At 44.0% G+C, this 26,979-nt stretch overlaps 1 protein-coding gene across 1 annotated transcript in view; it reads left to right on the plus strand.

Moving 5' to 3' along the window:
• LOC116273016 (ribokinase-like) overlaps window positions 1–26,166 on the plus strand; it is a gene marked incomplete at its 5' end in the record, with an annotated part of 80,840 nt that extends 54,674 nt beyond the window's left edge. The window contains one exon of the mRNA XM_031661955.1: window positions 25,862–26,166. Coding sequence (XP_031517815.1) covers window positions 25,862–26,035 — 174 coding nt within the window. The remainder of the gene's footprint in view (window positions 1–25,861) is intronic.
• Between the last annotated feature and the right edge of the window lie 813 nt (window positions 26,167–26,979).

Raw genomic sequence — 26,979 nt, forward strand, 5'->3', positions numbered from 1 at the left:
TGTGAGTGGATTACTTGAGATCAGGAGTTTGAGACTAGCCTGGCCTGTATGGTGAAAACCCATCCCTACTAAAAATATAAAAATTTCCCAGGCATGGTGGTGCACGCTTGTAATCCCAGCTACTCAAGAGACTGAGGCAGGAGAATCGCTTGAACCCGGGAGGCAGAGGTTGCAGTGAGCTGAGATCGCGCCACTGCACTCCAGCCTGGGCGACAGAGTGAGACTCAGTCTCAAAAAAATGAAAATTAAAAAAAAAAAGAAAAATATATCAATTTTCAAACTTGTTGTTCCCTACAAGGTCCCAGGAAAGCTCGGAAATGAGCTATCAGGGCTAACTACGTTGCATGGATACTGAAGCTCTCGTGCCTAGAACATGGCACACACCAACCGTGCAAGGGTCTTATCCTAAAACCATCATTTTATGCCTGTGCAGGGGTGTCTGGACCTTCAAGGAGGGAGCTCAGTGCTCATTGCCACACATTAATCACTGCAGAGAGACCGAAAAGAAAAGCCCTCAAGAAAATCAGATCTATGGAAACTGAGATTTACAGACCAAACCAGTTAATGCAAGTTTGTCCAACACAAATTTGTAAACTTTCTTAAAACATTATGAGAATTTTTCTGCGATTTTTTTAAACCTCATCAGCTATCGTTAGTGTATTTTGTGGCCCAAGACAATTCTTCTTCCTGTGTGGGCCAGGGAAGCCAAAAGATTAGACACCCCTGATGTATCTGTGTTCAAGAAGAATGCGGATGGATTTTTACCTTAGAGATTAGCCTTTGCAAACAACTTCATCATAGAAATCCTTTTTTTTTTTTTTTAAGACAAGGTCTCACTTTGTCACCCGGGCTAGAGTGCACAGCTCACTGCAGCCTCGACTTCTTGGGCTTCAACAATCCTCCCACCTCAGAGTACCTGGGACCACAGGTGTGCACCACCACACCTGGCTAAAGTTTCACATTTTTTTGTAGAGACAAGGCTTTGCCATCTTCCCCAGGCTGTTCTCAAACTCCTGAGCTCAAGCAATCCGCCGGCCTTGGCCTCCCAAAGTGCTGAGATTACAAGCTTGAGCCACCGTGCCTGACCAGGAATTCTTTAACAGCAATCTTCTGGTGCATTTATAATTTAATTTGAAAACTTTACAAACTCTTTAATGAACACTTCTGGGCAGGAAGGAAGCTAAACCTGTTGCCTCAGTGCTTATTGGGAATGAAGTTTCAGTAACACAGAACCACCTGGCCAACACCAACTTCACTTTTCACACAAAGTGTCAGCTAAAATCAAGATTAGGTGTGAGTATATTAATAATTGGTTAATTGTGGTTCCATTATTGGATAATTATGGAACAATAAGCTATTGGTTAATTATAGAATTAGAATATGAAGTGATTTTGCTCAAAAATGTGTCCCCACTTAACAAATCTATAGAGACAAAGTAGATAAGTGGTTCCTAGGCCTGGGGATGGTGGGGAGGAATGAGGAGTGACTGTTAATGAATATGAGGTTTGTTTCAAGGGAGATGAACAGTTCTAAAATTAGATTGTGGTGATGGTTGCTCAACTCTAACTATACTGAAGAACGTTGAATTGTATACTTTAAGTGGCTGTATTACATGTATATTAATTATACATATTTTTAAAACCCAATAGCTAATGAATTATAGAGCCAAGACAAAAAAAAGTGCCTATTTAAACAACAGAAGCAAAAATAATATCAAAACTTTGCTGCATGCAGTTTTAGACTTGATTCATATGAAAGTGGTCATTTGAAATACCTTAAGCCGGAAAATACTTTTTTTTTTTTTTAAGAGTCTCGCTCTGTCACCCAGGCTGGAGTGCAGTGGCACGATCTCAGCTTACAACAACCTCCACCTCCCGGGTTCAAGTGATTCTCCTGCCTCAGCCACCCAAGTAGCTGGGATTACAGGTGCACACCACCACACCGGCTAATTTTTGTACTTTTTTTGTGTGTAGATGGGGTTTCGCCATGTCAGTCAGGCTGGTCTCGAACTCCTGACCTCAAGTGATCTATCCACCTTGGCTTCCCAAAGTGCTGGGATTACAGGCATGAGTCACTGCACCTGGCCCCTGCTCTGTCTTTTAATTGCAGAGTAATTAAAAAATGGATTATCTCAGACTAATAGATTTTTTTTTTCTTTTTTTTTGAGACAGAGTCTTACTCTGTCACCGAGGATGGAGTGGCACAATCCAGCAGGGGCACAATCTTGTCTCACTGTGACTTCCACCCCCTGACTCAATCAGTCCTCCCACCTCTGCCTCCCAAGTAGGCGGGACTATAAGTGCATGCCACCAAACCCAGCTAATTTTCCTATTTTCTGTAGAGACAGGGTCTCACCATGTTGCCCAGGCTTGTCTTGAACTCCTGGCCTCAACTGATCCTCCCGCCTCAGCCTCCCAAAGTGCTGGGATTACAGACTTGAGCCATCACACCTGGCTAATAATTGAAATTTAAATGTCAAAAATCAAGGTGGCTGGTAGTAGAAGGCAAAGTCACGAACATTTGCGACATAGTGGTTTGTCATGTTCCCTACAGATTTCTTTAGAAAAAAAAATCAGTACTTACATAATAATGATAAGAAAACTGAACTCTCACTGTCCTTCATGATGCTCATAAACTGACCTGGTTAGGGAAGGCTGCAAGGTTGAGGTTCAGGAAAGGATGTGATCTCATCCTTATGATAGAAATATGCACTGATAAGTTAGAAAAATTCAGATTTTGGCCGGGTACAGTGGCTCGTGCTTGTAATGCCAACACTTTGGGAGACCAAGGCAGGAGGATCACTTGAGGCCAGAAGTTTGAGACCAGCCTGGGCAACAAAGAGAGACTCCGTCTCTATAAAAACATTTTTTAAAGAGAAAAGAAAGAAAAAGAAAAATTCAGATTTGAGCTGTGGAACTGGGTTCTTGTGTAAGTGGCGTTGTGCCTAATGGTATGTTCACAAACAGACCGCTCAGTCCTGTCTGCATAGGGAGAACCCTTCCACTTTCCCACCTTGGGAAAGATAGGCCATGCCATGCTGGTTTTCATCTTCTTGTTAAATTCTGCAGCCATAAAAAAGGATGAGTTTGTGTCCTTTGTAGGGACATGGATGCAGCTGGAAACCATCATTCTTAGCAAACTATCACAAGAACAGAAAACCAAACACCGCATGTTCTCACTCATAGGTGGGAACTGAACAATGAGATCACTTGGACTCGGGAAGGGGAACATCACACACCGGGGCCTATCATGGGGTGGGGGGAGGGGGGAGGGATTGCATTGGGAGTTACACCTGATGTAAATGATGAGTTGATGGGTGCTGACGAGTTGATGGGTGCAGCACAGCAACATGGCACAAGTATACATATGTAACAAACCTGCACGTTATGCACATGTACCCTAGAACTTAAAGTATAATAATAATGAAAAATAAAAAATAAAAAATAAAAAATAAATTCCTCACCCCAGGGGTTGAGCTTCCCCAGGACTCACTGGTGGCCATGGAGACTGTAGATGTGGGTGAACAGGAGAGGAACTGGCTGACAGAGGTAGGGATTTCTCGTTCAGTGGGAGGAAAGCAGGGAGTATTAGCATGCATTGAAGTTAGGGTGGCTGCTTAGGGCTTCTTAACTCACTAGAAGACCCTAACTGGGCCACTGGTAGTTCTTTGGGACAAGAGGTCCTGCTTCATTTTTTTCTCAAACTTTGTTTCTTTATCATCACCCCACTCCAAGGAAACTTTTGAGACTTCTTTTCCTAATCATCCTCCCTCTTCCCCATGAAATTTTTATACCACGTACACACACATACACACACACACACACACACACACACATATATTCCTTGACCTACAGTGGGATTACATTCAGACAAACCAACTGTAAACTGAAAATATAATTAATCGAAAATGCGTTTAATACAGCTAACCTACTGCTATACTTGAGATGTTGTCCCTGCCAAATCTCATGTTGGGTTGTAATCCCCACTGTTGGAGCTGGGGCCTGGTGGGAGGTGACTGGATCATGGGGGTGGATTTCTCATGAATGGTTTAGCACCATCCCCTTGCCACTGTCCTCAAAATAGTGAGTGAGTTCTCTTGAGATCTGGTTGTTTAAAAGTGTGGCGGTGGGGCACAGTGGCTCACGCCTGTAATCCCAACACTTTGGGAGGCAAGGGCAGGTGAATCGCCTGAGTTCAGGAGTTTAAGACCAGCATGGGCAACATAGCAAGACTCTTGTCTTTTAAAAAAAAAAAAAAAAAAAATTAGCCAGGTAAGATGGCACACACCTGTAGTCCCAGCTACTCAGGAAACTGAGACAGGAGGCTGGCTTGTGCTCAGGAGGCTGAGGCTGCAGTGAGCCATGGGTGACAAGAGTGAGACCCTGTATCAAAAGCAGAAGTGGCATCTTCCCCGTCACTCTGTTTTGCTCCTGCTCTCCCCATGTACCATGCCTGCTCCTGCTTCACCCTCCACCATGAGTGAAAGCTCCCTGAGGCCTCCCCAGAAACCACGCAGATGCCAGCGCCATGCTTGTACAGCTGCAGAACCATGAGCCAGTTAAATCTCTTCTTTATAAATTAGCCAGCCTCAGGTATTTCTTTATAGCAATGCAAGAACTGCCTAACACAGCTACCAAACATTATATTACAGTTTGTACTGAATGTGTATCACTTTCATACTGTCATAAACTTGAAAAATTATAAATCGAACCATCATAAGTTAGGACCGTGTGTGTGTGTGTGTGTGTGTGTGTGTGTGTGTGTGTGTGTGTATACTGTGGCCCTTTGGAGAGCATTTGTGTAATATCTAAGATTTCTTTCACACACCACCAAGAATGGATTTTGACCCCTTTCGGGGAGATATAGCCCCAGTTGGGAATGCATGCCCCGGATGAAATGAAGGCTGTAGGCAGGGCCCTTCTGTTCGCTCTGAGTGAGTGGTGAGGTTGATCACATGGAGTAAGTAGATCAGGTGGCCCTTTATCCATCATTAATCAGGATAGGCCCTGACCTCAGGTTCCAGCACTGCACTGCTAGAGGAATATCTTCCAAAATCACATTGTTCCTGCACCATCTGTTCAGCCTGCCTGCCCTGTCCTCCAGCCTCTGCTACATCTCCTCTCCATGGGTGGCAGCCCTCTGTGCAGTGGCTGGCTAGCTGTGGTTGACAATGGAATGCTCCATCAACTTGGCATTGCTGAGGATGTGCAGGCTGTCCCTGCCAGCAGTAACCCTGTTCCCATCCTGTCCTGCAGCCTCACCTGCCCCAGCTCTAGGCCTCTGCCCAGAAGCCTCTCTCAGTGTTCTCCTTCTGCACCTCCTCCACAAATGAAAGCATGGGGAATGGAGACCCCAGCACACAATGGTGATCATGGCTGGAACTCTCTGGAGCCTGGCATCCCTCATAAACAAGGCCACAGGACACTGACCTTCACCTCTTCCTGCCTCCAAGTGCATTCCTGGCCGCCCTTATCCTTCTACTCTGAGCTGGAAACATAAAGCCAGTCACAGCGCAAACCCCTTGCCTCACAATCCTATGGATTGTGCCCTAGGATGTTGACCTTTGTTTCTTAGATGCCTTGTCTGGCCCCCTCTGACCTAGGTCATGGGCTTTCACTGCCAAAAACTTGAGCAACATAAGGGGCCACTGAGATAATACCATCTTTGTCTGCCTCACCTTTGTTGAACACCTGCTCTGTGCCAAGCACTGTGCTAAGCCTTTTCACATACATTACTTAATTCAGTCTTCACAATAGCCATATGAGGCAAGTTCCCATTGTACAGATAAATAAACCCACGGAAAAGCTGAGTAACTTGCCAGAGGTCACACAGCTAGTAAGTGGTGAAATCAGGACTTAAACCCAGGTCTGTCTGAATTCCGAACCATTTACCATATTGTCCCAGTTGAAAAAATCACATTTTCCAGTTGTGCGAATAGAAATAAAAATGACACAAGACCTTTACTGCCAGTGAAAAGGCAATGAATTTACCATTCTTAAAAGATGACAGAGCTGGCCAGGAGTGGTGGCTTGCACCGGTAGTCCCAGCTACTCAGGAGGCTGAAGTGGGAGAACTGCTTGGGCCCAAGAGGTTGAGGCTGCAGTGAGCTGTGATTGTGCCACTGTAACCCAACCTGGGTGACAGAGCAAGAGCCTGTCTCAAAAAAAAAAAAAAAAAAAAAAAAGACACAGCTAACAAAAAGGCAGAAGCAGGACTTAAAACCAGGTTTGTTTGACACCCATATCTCCTGCCTGTCAGTGATTAACCCTTGGAGGACAAAAAATGACTTTTTCGTTCCCAGGCCCAGTCAGCTAGATACTCACGCCTCAGCCTCCTGCAGACAAGAACAAGGCAGAAGCCCCATTTTTAGAACTTGGAAGCAAGCACAGAGCAAGCCTGGCCCCTGGGCCAGCGTAAGTATGAGCCGTCTCAGCAGCTGGCACAGCCCTCCTTGAAACACTCTCCCTTGAAGAAATTCTGACCTAAACCCAGTGTAGCCAGCAAGGCTGACCCTGTTGGTGGAATCTAGTGGCCCCGGTATGGTGGTAGGAGGTAGCAGAGACCCTGGTGGTTTACATTTGCCCTCTCTCCCTTTCCTAAATCCCTGACAATATTCTTTTTAAAGAAATAATGCATTGACTTATGATTTAGTCATGTTTCATCCCATTTGCTTTTCCCTGGCTTCTAAAACCACAAGCATGGCTGGGGAATTCATGTCCACAGTGTAGGCTCTGAATAGCTTTGTGTAGGGAGAGGTTTTGAAAAGAGAAGAAAGTGGCATCTACTTGTGAGATGGAATGCATGAAGACATCGGGGAGGAATGCAAGGGCTGTAACTGTTAGGGTCCCTCGGCAGTTTGGGTAGTGACTCATTCAGCGTGGGTACGGATTCCTAACAAGTGAAGCTTGGTAGTGACGTCATTCTTGCAAGATTGTCTGGGATCTGTTAGAGCTGCCTGACAAGGTCTTACCTTGGAGACTTTCATCACTGGGGGGTTTTTCCCAGCCACACTTCATACCCATCATTTCCTCCAGCTTGTCCCCTTTTCTATCAACTGGAATTTGGCAAACCAGAACTTTCACGCATCTGTTCCATTGTCATCCTCCTACAGGGCGTTCCTGGGACAGTGTGTGCTCCTCACCTCATCGCTCATTACCCATCCTCCTGACAGTTCTTGGTTCAGTCAGTGCCTACCTCAGCTATGGTCCAGGTCCTGCACTAGGTCTCAGGACACGGAAGTGATGAAGACGGGTGTCCTACCCTCGAGGGGAGGGCAGGGGGCAACCAGAGGGCCTGAAACTGGTGGTTTCAGGGACAGCACAGTGCTTTGAACATAGTGCTAGGCAATAAATATGTGATGACCAAGTTAATACCCAAGCTGCGTCTCCAAAAATGAGTATAGGAGTTAGCCTAGGGAAAAGTCCACGCCGAGGTGTCTCTATGTACTGAGACCCATAACTGAATAGGAAGAAGTAAGTTCCTTAAGTGAATAGGAGGAAGTAAGAGATGAAACTGGAAAAGTGGGAACCTCATGTGCCATGTTAAGAAGTTGACGGCACGGAGGCCACATGGACAGATTTGCAGTAGTGTAGAGGATGGGCTGGAAGGGTCCAGACTGGAGGCAGGGAGACTGGCTAGGAAGTTAATGTGACCCTCTGAGGTGATGTGACCATTATTGGGGCAGTGGGGGTAGGGGTGGAGACGAGAGGACAGATTTGAGAAACGTTTAGGATTTAAACTCAGCAACTGGTGATTGATTAAGTATATGGGAAGGAGATACCCAGGAGAACCCCAAGTTTTCAGTGTGGAGGTGTCACAAGCTGAAAAGATAAGAAGAGGCCCATTTTAAGGCAGAGTTTTGAGTTCATTTCAGCCGTGTTGAGTTAGAGTTGCCTGCAAGAGACATGAGCCAGGTTGAGCCGGCTCACAGGTGGTTAGATACACAAATCCAAAGACAGACGAGAGTCTGGGCTAAAGATATTGATTTAGGACCCATTATATTCATAGCAGCTGAAACTGTTTGGCTACATATACCCCAACTTCCTCTCTCGATCCATGTGTATTTATCTAGGACTTTGGCGTCTACATGACCATTTTTCTCTCTGCCCCAATGCTGTCATGATGTGGGATGACTTCAGTGCCATGAGGATGAACCGTTACCAAGTCTCATAGCTCCTAGATGCCCTCTACTCCGGTGACTCTTCACCTCCACTCCATTGCAGCCTCCCACTCCCATGACAACCTCCAGGACATGGCTAGTACCTCCTTGAAACCACTTCAGTTCTCCGGTAAAACCTCACATCGTCCTCTCCGAGCACCCCCTGGCTTTCACCTCTTCTACACCGTTCCCACTTGTCTTAGTTCCCTGCACTTTCTCCTTGCCTCTTGACCTCTCTTCTTTCCTGATCCAGGTCAGACTCTCTGGCTGTTCATCTGAAATATTCTTTCCTGAAACCTTTGATTCTTTTGTACCCCTGCTCCTCCCCCACACCTGCCCAGGACACCACTAGTTCACCCAGGACAACACTAGTTCATGTTCTCTGCTCCAGCCCCAAGCACACAGAGGAAAATGGGCCCCCCATGCAGTGGATTCTCACTGGACCTTCACAGCCTTCCCTCCTCCATCCCTGTATTTCTTCATCACTACAGAAAACATAAGCCTTCCCATGGGGAAATGGGAAAATGTGGGCAGTCTCTTTCCCCCAAAATAGCTTCTCCATCTGCTCTGCTGCTGGATTCCTGCACAGATGACCTTGGTACAAATCTCAACTGCCATTTACCACCTTTTCTTTACACTGGGCAAGTGATTTAACCTCCTTAAATCCCATTTTCCTCAGTGTAAAATAAGGATGGCCCAGGGTTGCTCCTGGCATCTGTGACACTCTGTGCAAATTATTATAGAAGAAGCTGCCCATCTGGATAGGCACACAGCTCAGTGAGCTGGCCATGGCCCACAGCCCACTCTCAGCCCTCAGCTGGGCACCCTTGCGCAATGCCACTTTGCCTAACCATACACCACAGCCCCAAATAAGCCTACCTCCCCCAGGTTCTAATGAAAACAAAGGCCATAACATGCAAAGCACTCAGCAGAGAGCCTGACTCTGAGCAGAGCCTCAAAACAAAAGCTATGGAAGACCAGCAGACTCAGATTAACATGGAGGTGTGCTCTGCTGGGGATGTCATACATTTTTCCCAGCTCCACAGCATTTATTAAGAGAGCAGAGCCTTAAGAAGCAGGAGGCCGTGCGCGGTGGCTCACGCCTGTAATCCCAGCACTTTGGGAGGCCGAGACGGGTGGATCATGAGGTCAGGAGATCGAGACCATCCTAGCTAACACGGTGAAACCCCGTCTCTACTAAAAAATACAAAAAACTAGCCGGGCGAGGTGGTGGGAGCCTATAGTCCCAGCTACTCGGGAGGCTGAGGCAGGAGAATGGCCTGAACCTGGGAGGCAGAGCTTGCAGTGAGCCGAGATCGCGCCACTGCACTCCAGCCTGGGCGACAGAGTGAGACTCCGTCTCAAAAAAGAGAAAAAAAAAAAAAAAGAAGCAGGGACATGAGTCAGGTACGTTCAGTGAAGGAACTAACGCATGGCCATAGTCCACGGCCCAGGCAGGCAAGGGACGGTGGGAGGGAGGGGGGAGGGAGGGAGCTATGGACAGACAGGATTGTCTGAAACAGAGGGGAAGGGAAATGAGAAACCAGCCGCCCATGGCAACATTGCCTCGGGCCCTAGCAGCAGAGGCTGCCCACCCAGACCCATACCCAGCTCCAGGCGCTGACCTCAGGGGCGCCCGCCTTTCAGATTCTCCCCTTGGGGTCATCTCACCAGCTACTCATGAGTGTCATCTCTCACCAGCCCTGCCAAGTCCTCAACCCTCCCCACCGGCACCCCTCCCACCCCCACTAGAAGGCTCAGGTATTCCATGGGGCCAATTTTCCTGTCCTTGCGCTTCCCTGATTCCCCAGCTTCCTCCATGGGCACCACTAGAACTCAGAACCCAGAAGTGTCAAGGACCTCAGGAAGGCAGGGGTTTCAGATGCCACACCCATTCTATAAGAGCAGCTCTTCCTTAAGAGGAAATCACTGTGAGAAGGCAAAGGGTAGTAGCCACATGGGTATTATATTGAAGGAAGATGAATTATGCCATCACCCCTTTTGGCACAAAAATAATTTTCAGTAAAAGGTTAAAACCATCATGTTGTATCAATGAGAACTATTTCATTATTCTAAGAATGATTGATTGGAAAGTACTTGACTTACAGGAAAATCACAGTGATACAATACAGCTCCTACTTTTAAAGCACTTTCCATTTAAAAAAAAAAATCATACCAGTGTATAAAAATAGTTATACTGAAGATGTGAATCAACAGCCAAGTAATTTATTGGCACTTGAAAGCTTTGTGGTATAAATAGATTCAACAATGAGAATATCAAGTAACTCTGGGCCGTGGCAACCTAACCTTCATTTTCACTAACACAAAAGAAAGTCACATGTAGTTCAGCAAGGGCCGTCCGGTCACCTTAGAAGAGATCATGGGAAGAGAAGAACATGATAGAGCTAGGACCAATAAGTCAGGTCAGCTCAAAGCAAGGGACAAGGCAGCAGGAGAAACAGAGGGGACAGAGAAGTAGTACCTACCCTAAAGAGAGTTCAGATTGTCCGAGAGCAAAGTCTTGTACAAAAAACATTCAGCACAATGAACTCAGAGTCCTAAGAGAAATACAAAGGGATTACAGGATGTCAAAAGGAAGGGAGACTTTTCTCAGCTTGATTTCCTTCCTTTTTCCCTCCCTCCTTGCCTGCTTGCCCCAAACCTTCACTGGGTGGTGTAACGTGATGAGAGCAGGAATCGCTGGGTCTGGGTACAAAGTGCAGCTCTGCCATTTACCAGCTGTGTGACTCTGGACAAATTACTGGATGTTTCTGAGACTCAGTTCCCTCAAGTGTCAGTAGGGGGTGGTCGGGGGGTCAGTGTGAAGATGAAATGAGGTCAGTGTTGTATGTGTGTGTATAAATACCCAGCTTTGCTGCCTCTTGATGCAGAGCAAACAGGAAAAGTTCACTCTCTTCCTTACCCTTCCACTCCTCTGTGAAGAGTACAAGGCCTTTTCTGCCCCTTTTATGTTTAAATTTCAAAGAGTTTTTCCATTGTTGGATGTAATGTAACTTTTCAGATCAGCCTTCTTGTCTTTGACCTGAAGGCCCCTGTCAGCCAGGAGCCTCCCTGCTTCTTTGTGGTTTGGGGCTCAGTAGTCCAACTGCTGCCCTCTTTGTGAAGAAAAACACGGAACCCCTGCATCTCACATCTGGTGAGAAGGTGGAGACTGGGGCATCTGAGAGACGGTCCATCAGCAAGTATTAATTGAATGCCCAGTACTTTTAAGGGATTGTAAAACTCTAAGGAGTCAGCAGGGAAAGACATGGACAGGATTTCCGACCTCTCATGAGAGTTTAACACATGGAGATTGCCTCTGTCATGGTTCTTGGTTGAAAACAGAAGAAACCAGCAGTGGTCTTGGCACAGGGTGCTGGATACCATCACAACAGGGCTGTCACTAACATCCCAGGCCTCAGTTTTTTGGTTTTTGGCAATCACTGTCACAGTTAAAAAGTGTTCCTACCAGGCTGGGCACAGTGGCTTACACCTGTAATCCCAGCACTTTGGGAGGCTGAGGCAGGCAGATCACCCAAGGTCAGGAGTTTGAGACCAGCCTGGCCAACATGTTGAAACCCTGTCTCTACTAAAAATACAAAAATTAGCCAGGCGTGGTGACACACACTTGTAATCCCAGCTACTTGGGAGGCTGAGGCAGGAGAATTGCTTGAACCCAGGAGGCGGAGGTTGCAGTGAGCCGAGATCGCGCCATTGCCTCCAGCCTGGGCAACAAGAGCGAAAACTCCAGCTCAAAAGAAAAAGAAAAAGAAAAAAAAGTGTTCCTCCCAATCCTCTCATTGTTCATGGGAGTGTCATTGTCTAGTTCATGATTACAGTGGAAACTGCCTCAATAAGGTTGGTATTTCCAAGTGTGGGAAAGAGCTTCACTTCAGTCCACCCCGACTTGTAGCAGATGTCCACTTACTTAAAAAGAAAGAGAAATCATTCAGGGGCAGGAATTGGCCCATTTGCAAATTCACAGAGAGTGACTGATATTGATTTCCTTCTTACACATGGGATTTTTAAAATTTTTTTTTTTTTTTTGTGAGACGGAGTTTCGCTCTCATTGCCCAGGCTGGAGTGCAATGGTGCAGTCTCGGCTCATCACAACCTCCACCTCCCAGGTTCAAGCAATTCTCCTGCCTCAGCCTCCCAAACAGCTGGGATTACAGGCATGCGCCACCACGCCCAGCTAATTTTGTATTTAGTAGACATGGGGTTTCTCCACGTTGGTCAGGCTGGTCTTGAACTCCCGACCTCAGGTGATCCACCAGCCTCGGCCTCCCAAAGTGCTAGGATTACAGGCGTGAGCCACCATGCCACCACAACTTCTTTAATAAAATTTTTTATTTTTAAAAAGTAAAACTTACAGAAAAGTTACAGTAGTCCCATATACTCTTCACCTAGTTTCCCCGATGTTAGCATTTTGCCACATTTGTTTTATTGCTTTCTCTCAAAACACATTAATATCTTTTTTTCGATTCGAGAGTAAGTCACAAACATCATGATTCTACCTCTTAGTACTTCAGGATATGTCTCCTGAAAAAAAGGACATAACAAAAGTACAATATAATTATCAAATTCAAGAAGTTTTACATGGAGATAATCTTATATGTACAGTCTAATAATGTCCCAATAGTGGTTTTTTATAATTTTTGGTTCAGGATCCAATCCAAGACTATGTATTACTTTAGTCTTCTTGAATATGAAACAGGTTCGTAAACTATGTTGTCTTTCATGGCATTGATATTTTTCGAACAGCACCAGCTCATTGTTTTGTAGAATGCATGTCAATTTAGGTCTGTCTTATGCATTTGAGGCAGGAATGCTACATCCGTGACCTCGTGTCCTTCTCCAGGCCCCACATCAGGGAGCAGTGGTGTCAGTTTGTCGTCTTATCGGTGATACTACTGTTGGCCACTTGGTTAAGGTGGTGCCTCCCAAGTTTCTCAAGTGTACAGTCACTCTTTTTGCCTGTGTAATTAATACATAATCTGTGGGGGGATTATTTATAACTTGTAAATATCCTACCTTCATCCTACCTTTACCCAGCAGTGTTAATGCCTCCACTGATGATTCCTCCCTGAATCAGACAGCACTATGATAGTTGCACAATAGTGACTTTTTAAAGGTTTTTACTAGCTGGCATTCTACTGTAAGGAAGAATTTTTCTTTCTCCAGTATTTATTAATTTATTTTGTATCAGTATAGACTTGTGGATTCTTAATAACATTTAATGTCACTGTTAACAATTGATCTATTTTCAGAATCCTTTAAGTAAATTGCTTTTGCGTTTTGTGGATGAGTCAACCTAATTGCAATCAGAGCTCTTTCTTGATGTGGACTTGACCATTTAATCTATACTCCACTCTACACCAAGGCAAACAGGAAGTAGAATGCTGAGCTTTTGTAGGAATTGTTAGGTTAAGCACATAGGTTGTTGAAGTGTTTCAAGTAACTTTGGCAAAATGAGGTACTCTGGGCCCGGGCACAGTGGCTCATGCCTATAATCCCAGCACTTTGGGAGGCCGAGGCGGGCGGATCATGAGGTCGGGAGATTGAGACCATCCTGGCTAACACGGTGAAACCCTGTCTCTACTAAAATTACAAAAAATTAGCCGGGCGTGGTGGCGGGTGCCTGTAGTCCCAGCTACTCGGGAGGCTGAGGCCAGAGAATGGCGTGAACACAGGAGGCGGAGGTTGCAGTGAGCCGAGATCATGCCACTGCACTCCAGCCTGGGCAATAGAGCAAGACTCTGTCTCAAAAAAAAAAAAAAAAAAATGAGGTACTCTGGGAAGATATCATAAAGGAGCAGGGCCTTCTAAAGAAAGACAGCAAACAGTTTTGAATGAAGGCCCAAAAAGGTAAAGACTAGCAGGATCAACGGCTTCCAAACTAGACACAGAGAAAGGGGGACTTGGCAGAGCAAGAAGGAGCAGGAGAAAGGCAGAGCATAAACCAGCAGTGAAGTGAACATGCCCAGTCTGTGCAGAGGGTGTGCAAAAGAGCAAGGGAGGTCAAGGGAGGAAGTAGAAAAATAAATGAAGAAACAACATGTGTTAAGATTTCTGGTCATTGATTTTAGGTTAAAAGATTGAGCACCAAGGGATGATAGATTCCGTGGAAACAAAGCCATCAACTTTTAATTAGGGAAAAGACAGAAATGCTTTTGGTCAGAAAGGAAAGAACTAACAATTGTTTAGCTTTTATTTTTTAATTTATCTCTTCTATTGAAAGTTGAGCTGTTTTTTAATGTTCACAAAATCCTTATGAGAAAGATGTTAATAACTTCATTTTATGTATAAGAAAACAAAGTCACAGAGAATTTACATTAATTTCCCCAATGTCATAAAGCTAGGAAGTGGTGAGGCCAAGATTCACATACAGGTCTGTGTTACTCCAAAGCCCACACTGCCAGAAGAAAGAAATCTTTAGACTGGAAGAGCAGAGGTAGAATTCGAGCTCTCAGTATAAGGACAAATAAATTCCCATATGCCAATCAAAACACTTAAGCATGGCCCACAGTAAATCTCAATGATTATCTCAACCACACACTTGGGAGTAAATCAATAGTAAACCCAGGAAATAACTGTCAAGGTTTTCAAACCTGACATTCCTGTATAACTCAATACACATACCCACTCCTTTGCCTTTTTAAAAAATCAGTTGTATTAGATATAATTTTTATACAATAAGATTTTACCCATTTTCAGTGCATGATTCAATGAGTTTTGATGAATGTATGCAGTCATTTAATCACTACTGTAATCATAACCTAGAGTATTTTTATCACCCCAGAAAGTTCCTGTGCAGTCCTTTTGCAGTCAATACTCCCCAGCCCTTGACCTGCTTTCTGTTGCTACATTTTTGCCTTTTCTAGGATTTCATATACATGAATTGATATTAGCTGGGGTTCACCAGAGAAATCAGATGGAGAGATGTATATGTATATGTATTTTGTGTGTGTGTGTGTGTGTGTAGATTTATTTTTTATTTTATTTATTTTTTTTTTTTTTTTGAGATGGAGTCTCGCTCTGTCGCCCAGGCTGGAGTGCAGTGGCGCAATCTCGGCTCACTGCAAGCTCTGCCTCCCGGGTTCATGCCATTCTCCTGCCTCAGCTTCCGGAGTAGCTGGGACTACAGGCGCCCGCCACTACGCCCAGCTAATTTTTTTGTATTTTTAGTAGAGACGGGGTTTCACCGTGTTAGCCAGGATGGTCTTGATCTCCTGACCTCGTGATCCACCCACCTCAGCCTCCCAAAGTGCTGGGATTACAGGCGTGAGCCACCGCGCCCGGCCCAAGTGTGTGTGTAGATTTATTATGGGAATTGACATGTGCAGTTATGGAAGGCAAGAAGGCCCACGGTCTGCAAGATGGAGAAATAGGAAAGCCAGTGGTACCGTTTAGTCTGAGGTCAAAGACCTGAGATCCCAGTTAATGTGCGGAGGGAGAGGGGAGAACATAGATGTCCTAGCTCAAGAAGAGAGAGAAAGAATTTGCCCTTCTGCCTTTTAGTTCCATCCACGCCCTCAACAGATTAGAAGATGCCTGCCCACATTGGTGAGGACCGATCTTCTTCACTCGGTCTACAAATTAAAATGACAGTCTCTTCCAGAAACACCATCACAGACACAGAAACATTATTTCTATTAAACAGAAATAATGTTTAACCAGCTATGTGGGCATCATTCAGCCTAGTCAAGTTAACACAAAATTCACCATCACAGAAATCATACGATGTGACTTGTAATCTTTTGTGCCTGGCTTCTCCCACTTAGCATAATTCTTTTGAGATTCATCCATGCTGTTTTATCAGCAGTTCCTTCCATTTTATTGCTAAGTAATATTGCCTTGTCTGGATGTGCCACAGTTTGTTTATCCATTCGTCAGTTCTAGGACATCTGGATTGTTTCCAGTTTGGAGTGATTATAAATAATGCTGCTGTAAACATTCACATATAGGTCTTTATGTGGATATATGCTTTCATTTCTTTTGGATAAATAGCTAGGAATAGAAATGCTGGGTTTTATAAGTATATGTTTAACATTATTAGGAAGCTGCCAAACTATTTTCCAAAGTGTCTCTATCATTTTGCATTCCCACAAGCAATGAATAAGACTTTTCATATCTCCAGGACATTTACGCCAATTTTTGGTACTTTCAGCTTTAAATATTTTAGTCTTTGTACTAGGTATATAATGCCATCTCATTGTGTTTTGAATTTGCATTTCCCTAGTGTCTGATTATATTGAGCATCTTTTCATATACTTATTTGGCATATGCATGATGAAGCTTCTTTGATGAAACTTCTGTTCAAATCTCTTGCCCATTTTTATTGGGTTGTTGGTCTTATTGGGTTGTATTATTGAGTTATAACAGTTCTTTGTCAGATACATGTTTTGCAAATATTTTATCCTAGTCCATGGCTTATCTTTTGATATTCTTTTGAAGGGCAAAGGCTTTAAATTTTGATAAATTTCAGTTTATCAGGTTTTTTAATCTTTGTGCTTTTGGTGTCCTAAGAAATCTGCCTAGCACAAGGTTACAGATTTTCTCCTATCTTCTTCTAGAAGTTTGTTGTTTCAACTCTTACATTTAGGTTTGTGACCCATTTTGAGTTAATTGTTGTCTATGGTGTGAGGTAAGGGTTTGTGTTCTTGCATATGGATATCCATTTGTTCCAGAACCATTTGTTTAAAAGACTGCCCTTTCCTCCATTGAATTACTGGGTACAGGTTGAGTTTCCCTAACCCAAAATCTGCAGTCCAAAATGCTTCAAAATCATGGGCCAGGTGCACCATAATCCCTGTAATCACACTTGCAATCCTAGCACTTCAGGAGGCCTAGGCAGGTAGATCGCTTGAGCCCAGGAGTTCAAGACCAGCCTGGGCAACATGGTGAAACCCCATCTCTCTCTCTCTCTCTCTACATACACACACACACACACACACACACACACATATACATATACATACACACACAAATACACACACACACACCCCCAAAAAAAAAAAAATTGCCGGCCAAGCACGATGGTTCACGCCTGTAATCCCAGCACTTTGGGAGGCGAGGTGGGCAGATCACAAGGTCAGGAGCTCAAGACCAGCCTGGCCAATATGGTGAAACCCCATCTCTACTAAAAATACAAAAATTAGCTGGGCATGGTGGCAGGTGCCTGTAATCCCAGCTACTTGGGAGGCTGAGGCAGGAGAATTGCTTGAACCCAGGAGGCAGAGGTTACAGTGAGTCAAGATCACACCATTGCACTCCAACCTGGGCTATAGAGTGAGACTCTGACTCAAAAAAAAAAAAAAAGCCGGGTGTGGTGGCACACATCTATACTCCCAGTTACTTGGGAGGCTGAAATGGGAGGATTGCTTGAACCCAGGAGGCAGAGGTTACAGTGAGCCAAGATCATGCCACCACACTCCAGCCTGGGCAACAGAGTGAGACCCTGTCTCAAAAAATAAAAATAAAAATAACTTCAAAATCTGAAATTTTTTCATTGCCAACCTGATCCTCAAAAGAAATGTTCATTGGAGTATATTGGATTTCAAATTTTTGGATAAGAGATGCTCAACCAGTGAGTATAACACACACACACACACACACAAAGTGAAATCCAAAACATCTCTGATCCCATGTATTTCAGATAAGGGATACTCAACCTATTCCTTTGTTGGAAATAAGTTGACCATATATTTGTCGGTCTGTATCTGGACTCTTCTATCAAGTTATCAAGTGACCTACATGTCTATCCTTATGTCAGTATCTCACTGTCTAATTACTGTAGCTTATGGTAAGCCTGGTAACTTGGTTCTTTTTCAAAACTGTTTTGGCTATTCTAGAACGTTTCCATTTCCATGTACATTTTAAAATCAGTTTATTAATTTACAACAATTGCCAGCTGGGATTTTTATTGGAATTGCATTAATCTATAGATCAATTTGGGGAGAATTGATATCTTAAGAATATTGAGTTTTCCAATCCTTGAAACTCTCACCATTTATTTTTCTTTAACTTTCCATAGCAAGAATAGATAGATCTTACACATATTCAGTTAAATTTAGCCTAAATACTTCATTTTTAAAATGCTGTTGCAAATGTTTTCATAACTTTGAGTTCTTGTTCATTGCTAATATATAGAAATACAATTTTTTTTTTTTTGAGACAGTCTTGCTCTGTCACCCAGGCTGGAGTGCAGTGACGCGATCTTGGCTCACTGCAAGTTCTACCTCCCAGGTTCATGCCATTCTCCTGCCTCAGCCTCCCGAGTAGCTGGGACTACAGGTGCCCGATACCTCACCTGGCTCATTTTTTTTTTTTTTGTATTTTTAGTACAGATGGGGTTTCACCATGTTAGCCAGGATGGTCTTGATCTCCTGACCTTGTTACCCACCTGCCTCGGCCTCCGAAAGTGCTGGGATTACAGGCGTGAGCCACCACGCCTGGCCACACTTGGTTTTTTATAGTGACCTTGTGTCCTGTTACCTTGCTAAACCCACCATTTCTAGCAGCTTTTTGGCTGGACTTCCTAGGATTTTCTACATAGGTCACTATGTCATCTACAAAGAAAAGGTGTTTTACTTCTTCCTTTTCAATCTGTATGCCTTTTCTTTCTTTTTTTTTTCCCCTGTCCTTTTGCACTGGCTAGGCAATCCAGTACAGTGTTGAGTAGAAGTAGTGAGAACAGACATCTTTGATTTGTTCCCTGTATTAGGGAGGAAGCATTCAGTCTTTCTGGTTGAGCATGATGTTAGCTGTAGATTTTTCATAAATGCTCTTTATCAAGAAGATCAAGTTACATCTTCTTTCTAAATTTGCTGAACTTTTATCATGAATGAATGTAGAATTTTGTGACATGCTTTTTCATCTCCTGTTGATATAATCATAAGATTTTTAATATTACTGAATTACATTGATTTTTTAAAATGTTAAACCAATCTTGCATTCCTGGGATAAATTCTACTTGGTCATGATGTATTATCATATATTAAATATACACACACACACACACACACACATTTAATTTGCTTTAAAAAAGTTAAGGTTTTTACATCTATATTCACAAAGGGTATTGATCTTTTTTGTTTTCTTGCAATGTCATTGTCTGGTTTTGGTATCATGGTGATGCTAGCATTATAAAGTGTTTCCCTGGCTCTTCTATTTTCTTTTTTTTTTTTTTTTTTTTTTTTGGAGACGGAGTCTCGCTCTGTCGCCCAGGCTGGAGTGCAGTGGCCGGATCTCAGCTCACTGCAAGCTCCGCCTCCCGGGTTCACGCCATTCTCCTGCCTCAGCCTCCCAAGTAGCTGGGACTACAGAGGCCCGCCACCTCACCCGGCTAGTTTTTTGTATTTTTTAGTAGAGACGGGGTTTCACCGTGTTAGCCAGGATGGTCTCAATTTCCTGACCTCATGATCCGCCCGTCTCGGCCTCCCAAAGTGCTGGGATTACAGGCTTGAGCCACCGTGCCCGGCCGGCTCTTCTATTTTCTTAAAGAATTTGTGTAGAATTAGGATTACTTCTTACTTAAATGTTTGCAAGGATTATCCAGCGAAGCCATCTAGTCTAGAGTTTTCTTTATTGGGAACCCCCCATTTTTAATATAGGAAGGACTTATCTTTTATTCTCTAGCAACACAGTGTGTAGGCCAGGCACAGCATCTCGTACCTGTAATCCCAGCACTTTGGGAGGCCAAGGCGGGAGGATCCCTTGAGCCCAGGAGTTTGAGACCAGCCTGCCTATTTATGGGAAGACCCTGCCTATTTATTTATTTGTTTATTTAGACAGGATCTCACTCTTTCGCCCAGGCTGGAGTGCAGTGACATGATCACAGCTCACTGCAGGCTCGACATCCCTGAGTTCAGGTGATCCTCCTGCCTCAGGCTACCAGGTAGCTAGGACTACAGGCACACACCTCAATGCCCAGCTAATTTTTATGTTTTTTGTAGAGACAGGGCTTCGCAACATTGCCCAGGCTGGTCTTGCTCCCCATGTGCTGGGATTACAGATGTGAGCCACTGTGCCTGGCCAACCTCATCTCTACAAAAAATAAAAAGATTAGCTGGGTATAGTGTTGCACACCTGTGGTCCCAGCTACTCAGGAGGTTGAGGTGGAGGGATTGCTTGAGCCTGGGAGATCAAGGCATCAGTGAGCTATGATTATGCTACTGCACTCCATCCTGAGTGACAGAGCGAGACCGTGTCTCAAAAGAAAGAAAGAAAAAAGCAATATGGCCGGGCGTGGTGGCTCACGCCTGTAATCCCAGCACTTTGGGAGGCCGAGGCGGGCGGATCACAAGGTCAGGAGATCGAGACCACGGTGAAACCCCGTCTCTACTAAAAATACAAAAAACTAGCCGGGCGAGGTGGCGGGCGCCTGTAGTCCCAGCGACTCCGGAGGCTGAGGCGGGAGAATGGCGTAAACCCAGGAGGCGGAGCTTGCAGTGAGCCGAGATTGCGCCACTGCACTCCAGCCTGGGCGACAGAGCGAGACTCCATCTCAAAAAAAAAAAAAAAAAGGAAAGAAAAAAGCAATATGTAATGTAGCCCCAAGAATGAAGGGTAATCAAATTGTGAGAATTGTTGCTGCCTAAATAATGCTTCCAGCACACACAGTTCCACCAAAACCTGTGTTTCCCTGGCCTTGGCTGTAGTGGAAAAGAATTTTAGTGATTTTAAGAGTGTTTTCAGGTGTGGGTATAATATTTTTTAAACTTTCTTTTTTTTTTTTGAGACAGAGTCTCACTCTGTTGCCCAGGCTGGAGTGCAGTGGCACGGTCTTGGCTCACTGCAACCTCCACCTCCTTGGTTCAAGCAGTTCTCTGCCTCAGTCTCCTGAGTAGCTGGGATTACAGGCACACCCACCACCACGCCCGGCTAATTTTTTGTATTTTTAGTAGAGACAGGGTTTCACCATCTTGGCCAGGCTGGTCTTGAACTCCTGACCTCGTGATCCACCCACCTCGGCCTCCCAAAGTGCTGGGATTACAGGCATGAGCCACAGAGCCCAGCCATATTTTTAAAACTTTCTAAAAAACCTTGTCTGCAGCCAGAAATACCCCGGTAGCTATCAGAGGGGTAGGTAGACCTGATTTCTGTCGGCAATGCCAGAATGTCTCCTTTCTGCCTCCTGCCTCCACTCTGGTCAGGGTGCAAGGTAGGCAGGCACAGAGGCATGGCTAACCTATTCATCCTTTTGTTAGCTTAAACTTTTTTGGAAAAATATTATAAACTTATAATAAATCAAACAATATAGAAGTATATAAAGAAAAGATCACTGTCCCTGTACCTGGCACATAAGAAAACCAAATATTCACAATTTGATACATATCCTTCATTCTATATTCTCTATATTCTTTTTAAAAAATACACATGTGCTGGGCCAGGCACAGTGGCTCATGCCTATAATCCCAGGATTTTGGGAGGCCGAGGCGGGCAGATTACCTGAGGTCGGGAGTTTAAGACCAGCCTGACGCCGGGCGCGGTGGCTCACGCCTGTAATCCTAGCACTTTGGGAGGCCGAGGCGGGCAGATCAGGAGGTCAGGAAATTGAGACCATCCTGGCTAACACGGTGAAACCCTGTCTCTACTAAAAATACAAAAAGCCGGGCGAGGTGGCGGCGCCTGTAATCCCAGCTACTCAGGAGGCTGAGGCAGGAGAATGGCGTGAACCCGGGAGGCGGAGCTTGCAGTGAGCCGAGATCGCGTCACTGCACTCCAGCCTGGGCGACAGAGCGAGACTCCGTCTCAAAAAAAAAACCACCAGCCTGACCCACATGGAGAAACCCCGTCTCTACTAAAAACACAAAATTAGCCAGGCGTGATGTGCCTGTAGTCCCAGCTACTCGGAAGGCTGAGGCAGGAGAATCGCTTGAACCTGGGAGGCGGAGGTTGCTGTGAGCCGAGATCGTGCCATTGCACTCCAGCCTGGGCAACAAGAGCAAAACCCCGTCTCAAAAAAAAAAACAAAACAAAACAAAACAAAAAAAACCCCACATATGCTCATACAGATAGGTATTTGTCTTTTTTTCATTCTTTTATTTCTTTTCCCCCAAATGGGATCATGGACGCAGAAACCTCCTTTTGTGACTTAACTAATGGACATTTCTCCAAGTATGTGCTTATATTGCTAGACTTTTCTCATTAATAGCTGAATACTTTTCCATAATAAGAATGTGCCAGTTTATTCATCCTATTTGGTAGATGTTTTGCCTTTGAAAATAATGCAGCAATAAGCATCTTTGTACCTATATTCCTATATTACAGGAGCTTTTCCTTCTGTAGGAGATTCCCAGGAGCAGGATTGAAATTGTTGAATCAAAGAGCATTAGGCATATTCTGTCTTTTTTGTTGTTGTTGTTGTTTGTTTGAAATGGAGTCTCGCTCTGTCACCCAGGCTGGAGTGTAGTGGCACGATCGCGGCTCACTGCAACCCCCACCTCCCGGGTTTAAGCAATTTTCTGCCTCAGCTTCCCGAGTGGCTGGGATTACAGGCACGTGCTACCATGCCCGGCTAATTTTTGTATTTTTAGTGGAGACAGGGTTTCACCATCTTGGCCAGGCTGGTCTTGAACTCCAGACCTCGTGATCCACCCACCTCAGCCTCCCAAAGTGCTGGGATTACAGGCGTGAGCCACTGAGCCCAGCTAAGCATTATACATTTTCTAGTCATTGACCATCTTTTCATATGTTTATTACTGACCATATACATTTCCTTTTCTGAAATTGCAGGTCTATATCTTTATTCACTTTTATCCTACATTTGTCTTTTTCCTAGCAATTTGAAGATATTCTTTGAATAATGAGGATATGTTACATGTATTGCAAGGATTTTCACCAAATCTGTACTTTTTCAGTTGGCTTTATTTATAGTGTCTTTGGACATATTTTTAAAATATGTTTATAAAATTAAAAACCTGTTATTTTTTTCATTATGTCTTTTTGTGTTTACTGACTTATGTTTTCCCTGTCTGGGGTTATACAAAAATATTCATCAAAATTTTCATCTTATTATTGTACTGTTTTGTTTTTTACATTCAAGACTTTAGCTGGAATTTAATTTTGTATGTAATGTAAGGAGGAGTCAAGACTTGGCATCTGGGAGTTTGCCATAGCTCTTCATATCTTGTGGCATTTTCCATGTTTTCATAATAACCCTCCAGTCAGCTCACCCTCCAGTTCCTCAGGTTTCAGACCTTCCTCATGTCAGCTGCTGTGCTGTAAACTGCGAGTGGGAAGGAACCATGTCTGTCTCTTTCTCCATTGCATCCTTCAGGAAAGACCAGTAAAGGTTGCAAAGCACCTAGCATAGGGCCTAACACATTTTAGGCACTCAGACAACATTCATGGGGGGAATGAAAGTTGCATTCACAGCTGTATTACTATCACCCCTTGGCGAATTTAATATTGATGGCTTTGTCTGTGAAAACAAGGGGAAATGTCATTCTCCTTAAAGCCACTAATGGTTTCATGAGCTCACTCTGGTCCTTTCTTCTCCTGTGTCTTTATTCTTTGAGGTCTGCCTTCTCTTTATAAATCTGGCTTGTTCTATAAGGGCTCCCTTCTTGGGGGGGCTTTCTTCAAACCCCTTCTTAAAATCTAACAGCACTTACAAATTCTGCCATGCTATTTAGCATTTAATCCACAATGGATTTTAGTCCTTTTCTAGCACCCATCACTGTGCTGGGCACATAGCCCATCAAATACATCAACTGTGACTGGAACAATCTTGCATGCCAAGGTTCTTTAAAAAGCCTGAGGTATAGCCTCAAGATTTGTTATGAAAGCCTGGTCTAAGGAACCAGCAAACTGGAAAGAGGTAGAAAACGACCCTGAGAGCTGTTGAATACAAGAATGGTTTTTCAAGTGAGACTGTGTAGTCACATTTAAATTGTCCTGAACACAATTGTTAGCCAAACATGACAAGGTATTGCTCTGTCCAAAGGCACACGTCCATAGACTTTCTCAGGATGTTTTGTGTCTCCATGGCCTTCACCAGCTTGGATCTTTGGAGCTTCAGAGAAAATGGAAAGAAACTTGATGTGCCCCTATATTTGGTTTAGAAATAATATCAAATGGCTCTCAGCTCTTTCTGCATGCATTTTTAATGAAGAAATGGCTAATTCTAGGGCTAGGGCAGGGACTATACAAGATGACCCTGGAGCATCTTGGGGGATTTTGTTTGTTTTGTTTTTGTAGAGGCAAGGCTTTGCCATGTTGCCCAGTCTGGTCTCAAACTCCTGGGCTCAAGCCATGTGCCCACCTCAGCCTCCCAAAGTGCTGGGATTACAGGTGTGAGCCACCACGCCCGGCCCCCTGGGGCATCTTGTAATGCCAGAAAGTACTCAAAACCAAAAGGATGGGCGTATGTCAAAGGGACACGGAAGCCAACTGGAAAAGCTCCCAATGGCCAAAGCTGGAACAATTTGAACAACAAAATAATATGGCATTGAATTATAGCCCAAAGAATAAAACAAATAACGATGAGTTCATACTGATATAAATGACTGAATAAATAAATGGAAGAGACCAATCTCCCATACAGAAGAATTCCAAATAATTTATGTAGAAACTCCACCCTTAAGGAGATAGAACATAGAAACTCCACCCTTAAGAAGATAGAGCATAACTTCAGGGAATAATTCCCCAACCTTTAAGAGTGGAATACACTTAATGACTTGCTTTCCAACATGAAAAAAAAAATTAAAAGAAAAAAAAAACAAAGAGTGTAACATGAAAAAAGGGAGCAAAGTAACTTTACAGTGGATAAACTTGGCAAAGACTACCTTAGCCAGGTGATCAAGGTTAACACCATCAGTGAGAAGTCATGCTGATCGTATGTACCCTTCAGATGATGTGATGAAAATGACATTTCACCTCTGTGGTCTTTCCCCCAAAAACCATAACCACAGCCTGTGAGAAAAATGGACATATCTCAATTAAGATACGTGCTACAAAATACGTGACCAGTCCTCCTCGAAACTATCAAAGTCATCAACAACAGCCAGGTGCAGTGGCTCACACCTGTAATCCCAGCATTTGGGAGGCTGAGGCAGGAGGATTGCTTGAGGCCAGCAGTTCAAGACCAGGCTAGTCAACATAGTGAGACTCTGTCTTTTTTTTTTTTTTAATTAAAATTTTTAAAACCTAGCCAGGTGTTGCACATGCCTGTAGTTCCGGCTACTTGGGAGGCTGAAGCAGGAGGATTGCCAGTGCCCAGCAGGAGTTCACTCAGGAGTTGAGCCCAGGCTGCAGTGAGCTATGATTGTGCCACTGCACTTCAGCCTGGGCAATAGAGTAAGACCATGTCTCTTAAAAAAAAAAAATCACCAAAAACAAAGAATGTCTAAGAAACTATCACAGCCTACAGGAGTCTATGCAAATATGACAATTAAATGTAATATGGCATGCTGGATGGGATCCTGGAACAGAAAAAGGACATTAAGCAAAACTAGTAAAATCTGAAAAAAAGTATGAAGTTCAGTTAATAATATATTATTTCTTTAGTGGTGATAAATGTACCACAGTAAGATGTTAACAGAACTGGGTATGAGTACATGGAAACTCTGTATTATCCTTGTACCTTTTCTGTAAATCTAAAACTAAAATTAAGTTTACTTAAATATTTTTAAAATATGCAGTTTGGGCAACAGATTGACTACATGCTTGTCTTCAAAAGTGTGCTTTTAATTACAGGGTGCTGGTGACAGCTTTGTGGGAGCTTTGGCCTTCTACCTGGCTTACTATCCAAATTTGTCCTTGGAAGACATGCTCAAGAGATCCAATTTCATTGCAGCAGTCAGCGTCCAGGCTGCAGGAACACAGTCATCTTACCCTTACAAAAAAGACCTTCCGCTTACTCTGTTTTGATTGCTATTAGTCCCAAAATAAATATACCTGGGAATAAAATGTACTTGGGGGTGGCTGCTCCTGGCTAACACTTATTAGAAAATGTCCTCGTCCCCTTTCTTTGCAAATATTAGTTCTTCTACAAAAAGTCATCCTCAAGCTTCATTTGTAACAATGATTCTTTTGCTTTCCATGCATTTGCACAAACCAACCAGAACTAAAGATTCCACAACCAAGATCTGTACAAACATTACCACTCTTCAGGGACAAGTAAACTCAATTGTCAACAGATTGTTAATGCCCCATGTGCACCACGCGGCAGAGGTTGTGGACAACAGTGTCTAGAGCCAGAGCAGACTCTTCTTAAGGGAAAGGGCACTTTCTAAGAGGGGCAGCTGATACTCAACTTTAGCTTAGTGTTGTCAAAACCTCTGGTTTTGTAAGGGAAGGCAGAAGTTTGGATATTTATTGAAACCCTTCAATGTTTATGTATCAGCAACTAATTTTTTTTTTTTTTTAATGTAAACACCACAGGGGCATGGTGGCTCACGTGGTGGGTGTAATCCCACCACTTTGGGAAGCCGAGTCAGAAGAATTGCTTGAGCCCAGGAGTTTGAGACCAGCCTGGGCAACATGGAAAAACCTCATCTCTACTAAAAATACAAAAAATTAGCCAGGCGTGGTGACACACACCTGTAGTCCCAGCTATTCAGGAGGCTGAGGTGGGAGGATAATATGAGCCTAGGAGTTTGAGGCCGCAGTGAGTCATGATCACGCCACTATACTCCAGTCTGCGTGACAAAGCAGACCCTGTATCAAAAAAAAGAAGTAACCACCACCTATGGGCCACATTCAACCCATGGACTGAATAAGTAAGTCATTTGTTAAACCAGGTAAGTTCCTTTTTTTAAAGCAATTCATGCATGTCACAGACCCTTTACATCAGCTTAGCTAGGAGCAGGTGA

Source organism: Papio anubis, unplaced genomic scaffold (assembly GCF_008728515.1).
Source record: "Papio anubis isolate 15944 unplaced genomic scaffold, Panubis1.0 scaffold309, whole genome shotgun sequence".
NCBI lineage: Eukaryota > Metazoa > Chordata > Mammalia > Primates > Cercopithecidae > Papio > Papio anubis.